The 5,591-nt window shown below is 51.5% G+C and overlaps 1 protein-coding gene across 1 annotated transcript; it reads left to right on the top strand.

Moving 5' to 3' along the window:
* Nucleotides 1-2,624: 2,624 nt before the first annotated feature.
* On the top strand, nt 2,625-3,833 carry ADRB3 (adrenoceptor beta 3). The gene has a single exon (XM_007935057.1). The coding sequence runs from the start codon at nt 2,625-2,627 to the stop codon at nt 3,831-3,833; it is 1,209 nt and encodes a 402-aa protein (XP_007933248.1).
* The last annotated feature ends 1,758 nt before the right edge of the window (nt 3,834-5,591 follow it).

Here is a 5,591-nt window from a genome sequence, read left to right as displayed (position 1 = left end):
AAAAAAAAAAAAAAAAATTAAAAATCACAAAAGCATACACAAAAAGAGCATAACTGAAATAGAAATTGAGGGAGCCCTACACCCCATCAGCTGCTTGGGCAGGGGAGACCAGAGTGAGGAATAAGAGGGGGAATGGGCTGTAGCAGAGGAGGACAGATGCCAGGTGCTTCAACGTCTCTTCATTCATAAAAGCCTTAGCTAACGTGGTCCTGGATTTTCTCTTCTCAGTCTGGTTTGGTTATTGGCCTAATAATTCCCCAGATTCAGGCACACTATGATGGTGTGGTACCTGAGGCATTTGACTGCTAACCAGAAGGCTGGTGTTTCAAATCCACCAGACACTTCTTGGAAGGAAGACTGAGCAATCTACTTCCACAGAGATACTGCCTCAGAAACCCAAGGAGGGGTCACTATGAGTCGGAATCAACTCCACTGCAGTGAGTTTGGTTTTTGGTTTGATGGTTCGGGAAATCTTGTTTCTTTTGAAAATGTAACCATTTTTACACACTTCCTCAGAATAATTTCCTGAAGCAATGTCATCCTTTGAAGTTGCTTGACTTCCTGGCACCCCTTTCCCATCCCCCACCAACTCTGATGTCCTGGAAACAAAAAATTACTGAATGGCATGTATTTATTTTAGAGATTAGTTGTTGAGAATCTTATGATACCCCTTTGAGATAACTGGCAACACTCTGGGGTGTTGCAAAACCTAACTTGGGAATGACCGCCTTGATGATCAGCAAAAGCCACAGCCAAGACTGGAGGCCAAGTGGGGCCTGCACCATTCTGTCATGACTAGGGGCAAGGGGGATGAGAGAGGTCAGAGGCTGGAGCTTCCCACCTCCACTTACTATGCATTTCTGTGGATCCAAAGGGTGCTTCATGGCCATAGAGGGCATTTACTTGGGAGCCACTGACAAACCCTGCTCAAGGGTGAGCTGCTAGATTCCTGGGAGATGGAGCTGGTTCTTTTTCCTCAGGGATAATTTTAGGTTCTTACTTCCCCTCCAACCTTTCTAACTGCCAGCCCCTGGCTCAGCCTCCCAGAGGGATTGCTTAGACCAGTGACTATACACTGTTCTTTTGAAATATAGATCTGTTCAAAAGAGACAAGCTAGGGCATGGCCCTGGAGGCATTTTCCATGATATTTTTTCCCTCTTTTGCCCCATTGTTTCAGGGGAGGAATAAAGACAGTTCAAGGATCAGGTCCTGATAGGCCTTAATAAAGGTACATACCATATCTTCCTGCCCCTCAATGTTAACCCCAGGGGTCATTTTCCACTCCTCGAAATGGGATCCCCACACTCAATTTGAGAGAAACTGGCTTAGAGATTGGGAGAGCTTCGTGGTAGAATTAAGCCTTAAGTCTCAGTGCTGAGGAGAGGATGCGTATAGGAAATTCTGGACTTCTTCAGTGAGGGAAATTTCTGAATAGGATTGGATGAAAGGCTTCAAGAAGCATTAAAATACTTTCTACACACCCCAAGATGCAGTATGTGAATTCCTCAAATCAATGTATCCTTGTTTTTTTAAAGTCCATAAATAGAATCTTCAAGGAAGTGGAATGAACATTTTACCATTGGGGAAGGAAGGGGATGGAAGAGTTTTGGGTAAGTGGATGGTGATGGTGGATTAGTCTCAATCTCAAACCAAAAGTTCATCCCCATTCATCTATTTTTAGTGTATCCTCACGACAGAAGTATTTTAAGAAAAAGTCTATCTAGAAAATTTCTAGGTGGAAAGGTGTGCAGAAAGGGCAGTGTGGAGTGGGGAAGTTGGAGAAATCAAAGCTCTTCAGCATCCACGGCTACATAATGCCAAATCCAAATGAAAATGGACAGGCAATGATAAAGGCTCCCGAGAAGGAAAAATTTCCCTAGTAGCTAAAAAGATAAAGAACAGAAAACTGGATGGCAAGTGAAATAGCAAAAGAGAAAAGGGATAAATCTCAGTGGAATGAAGTCTTGGGAGAGGAGAGAAGACGCTGGCTGCCCTCTATTACTTAATTTAAAATACCGCAGGGAAGGGTACTCATCTACTATCCAAGTAGATGAGAGGCTACTGTGAATCATTGTTTGCCTTGTGGGAAGGTGCCCCTTTCTCTGACACCTGAAGAGGAGTTCTCCAAGATCCTTCCTTGAGCATAGCTAGTAGCTGCTCTACAGCTACCCAACTACCGTTAGGGGACGGAATTGCAGAGCTCCAGGAAACCAGTGTGGAGGGAGCGCAGTGCTGAGTTTGGGGAGCTGGCTATGGCGCAGGTGGCCAAATCCCTGCAGGGATGTCAAGGAGTCGGTTACTCCAGATTTGGCTAAAAATAAAAAAATAAATTAAAAAAAAAGTTGAGCATCCATCCCGCCTCCCTTCCCTCCCTCGGATTCCCGTCCCGAGGCCGCGCGGAGAGACTATTGGCTGCTGCTCCTTTAAGTGCCGTCACTCCTCCCCTGAGCAGTAGCACGGAGGGAGTCGGGGGTGGGGGGAACTGAGCGTCCTTGACCGGGTCTGCGAGGGGAGATGGCTCAGGCCAGGGGAGTCGCTCCCACGCCCCGCTGTCCCCTCCCCTGAGCCAGGTGAGCTGGGCGACACCCTCCACTGCCCCCCACGCCCCACGCGCAACCGCGGGATGGCTCCGTGGCCTCATGGGAATAGCTCTCTGGCCTTGTGGCCAGACGCCCCCACCCTGGCACCCAATGCCGCCAATACGAGTGGGCTGCCAGGAGTGCCGTGGGCGGCGGCATTGGCAGGAGTGCTGTTGGCACTGGCAGTGCTGGCGACCGTGGGAGGCAACTTGCTGGTGATCGTGGCCATCGCCCGGACGCCAAGACTCCAGACCATAACCAACGTGTTCGTGACTTCTCTCGCCACAGCCGACCTGGTGGTGGGGCTGCTAGTAGTGCCCCCGGGGGCCATTTTGGCGCTTACTGGTCACTGGCCCCTAGGCGCCACTGTTTGCGAGCTGTGGACCTCTGTGGATGTGCTGTGCGTGACGGCCAGCATCGAAACCCTGTGCGCCCTGGCCGTGGACCGCTATCTGGCTGTGACCAACCCGCTGCGTTATGGCGCACTGGTCACCAAGCGCCGAGCCCGGGCGGCCGTGGTCCTAGTGTGGGTCGTGTCCGTCGCAGTGTCATTTGCGCCTATCATGAGCCAGTGGTGGCGCGTGGGGGTCGACGCCGAGGCGCAGCGTTGCCACTCCAATCCGCGCTGCTGCGCCTTCGCCTCCAACATGCCCTACGCACTGCTCTCCTCCTTAGTCTCCTTCTACCTTCCGCTTCTTGTTATGCTCTTCGTCTACGCTCGAGTTTACATCGTGGCGACGCGCCAATTGCTCTTGCTGCGCCGGGAACTGGGCCGCTTCCCACCAGAAGACTCCCCGCCTGCTCTGTCTCCCTCTCGTCCCCCAGCTCCGGTAGGACAGTGCGCTTCACCCGCAGGAGTGCGTTCCTGCGGCCGGCGGCCCACGCGCCTTCTACCTCTTGGGGAACACCGGGCCCTGCGCACCTTGGGTCTCATCATGGGCACCTTCACTCTCTGCTGGTTGCCCTTCTTTGTGGCCAATGTGGTGCGCGCCGTCGGGGGCCCTTCTTTGGTTCCCAGCCCGGTTTTCCTCGCCCTCAACTGGCTGGGCTATGCTAACTCAGCCTTCAACCCGCTCATCTACTGCCGCAGCCCGGACTTTCGCAGCGCCTTCCGCCGATTGCTGTGCCGCTGCGGTCGCTGCCGGCGGGTGGAGCCTCGCGCAGTTCCCTCCTGGGCCCGCGACCCCTCTGGTATCCCTGCGGCCCTGACCAGCCCCGCGGAATCTAGGCAGTGCCCACCACTCGGCCGGTAGGTAAATGGGGCGGAGGGACTAGTGGCTTGGGGTCAGGAAGAATTCAGTGTTCCAGTTCCTTGGTCAACTTTTTGAGTTTGGAATTCAGTAGGAAGTGGTAGAGCTGCGGAGTGTCTCTGCATTCAGGGAAGGTGAAAACAGATGTGGGGAACCAAAATGGGTACTAAGGCCCTTTCCTTTCCCGCCTCTGAGCCACCCTGTCCAAAGGTAAAAGCAAAGGAGGGAGAGCGGGTTGTTCTTCACCCCAGGACCAAGGGTGTGTCCGGTGAAGTACTTCCGGGACCCGAGGCACTGACCCTGCCAGGTCAGCTATAGTGTTGGTTTCCCTCAATTCTGTGGCAGCCCAGATATCTCGCCATTACTAGGGCTGGCTTCAACTTGCAAAGAGGCTCTCCCAACCCCTGCTCCTCAGCTCTGGTTTCTCTCAAAGGTTTGATGGCTACGATGGTGAGAATCCACTTCGGTATGAAGTATAGAGGCGAATGAGAAACTTGTGAGTGCTAATTCCTCTGGGAGAGGGTTGGGTTGGAGGTGGAGGGAAGGAGGTTTTTGGCTGGGTGATGCCCATATGCTTCTGTGTAAATATGGTTTTCAGGGTCTCTAACCTGTGCCCCTTTTCTTTGCCTCTCCTCTTCCCACCTTTGGCCCTGTCACCCCATGATACGTTATCTCCATTTTTAGGGCTTCCTGAGGAGTTTCTTAGGCCTTAAAGGACAAGAAACTGCAGCTCCGTTGATCCAGAACCTTTGGAAAGCTTCTGGCCTCTGTTCAGAATGAGCCTGGTGGAATTTCTCAACTGAAAAACTCTACCCTTCAGAACTCAATAACTAGGCCATGGGAGTTGGGTGGAGGGAGCACGCTGGGAAGACAGAGTCCTTACAAGTGGGTTTTCACCATTCTCTGAGGCTTCCCCTCCCTCTTTTCTCTCTGAGAAAAATCAAACCAAACCAAACTCACTGCCCTCAAGTTGGATCCAAATCATAGCGACCCCTCCTTGGGTTTCCGAGGCAGTATCACTACGGAAGTAGATTGCCCAGTCTTCCTTCTGAGGAGTGGCTGGTGGGTTTGAACCGCCAGCCTTCTGGTTAGCAGTCAAATGCCTTAGGCACTATGCCTATTCCTGAACTTCACCACTACCTCAGCAGCTGGTAGGTCAGGCTATCTGTGCTTAACTGCTCTTAGAGCAGCCGGCTGGCTATGGCATGGGAACCCATCACTTTGCTCACTTTCATGCTATGTGCTCAGGGCAGAGAGAGCACCCCTAACTCATTCCTTCTGCTGCCCAGATCCTGATGAACCACTCCCCAGGCTCTGTGGCCCAGGCTGAGAGCAGAATGCTGAAAAAGTCGCGGTTTGGAATTTTGTCCTTGGCTTACTCACTACGGCTCTCTAAGCACCAGCCTCCCTCACTTCAGACATGAAACAGCTCTGATCTACCTCACAGCACTTTCAGAAGGACCCTTTCAGGGCTTTGGAGGGTTCCAGGGTTCATAGGAAGGTAACCCATTAAAACAAATCTCTTCTTTTGCCTTCAGAATCAGATTAATAAATATTTTGCTATGCAGTTCATCTGTTGCCTTCCTTTTTCTCCATTTGCTTTCTTTTATAATCCGCTTACTCCTTTTTCTTCTACTTAAAGCTGGCTTTTGACAGACACAGTAGACTACAGCTAATTCTTGTCTTTTCTTCCTAATACTCAAACAAATCAAACAAAAATGGGAAGTATGTGGGTGAAGAGGAGCGAGCTTGAGCCTTTGA

The sequence above is a fragment of the Orycteropus afer genome, unplaced genomic scaffold (genome assembly GCF_000298275.1).
Source record: "Orycteropus afer afer isolate SDZICR_OR568_19922 unplaced genomic scaffold, OryAfe1.0 scaffold00024, whole genome shotgun sequence".
NCBI lineage: Eukaryota > Metazoa > Chordata > Mammalia > Tubulidentata > Orycteropodidae > Orycteropus > Orycteropus afer.
This window is presented reverse-complemented; position numbering and strand designations above follow the sequence as displayed.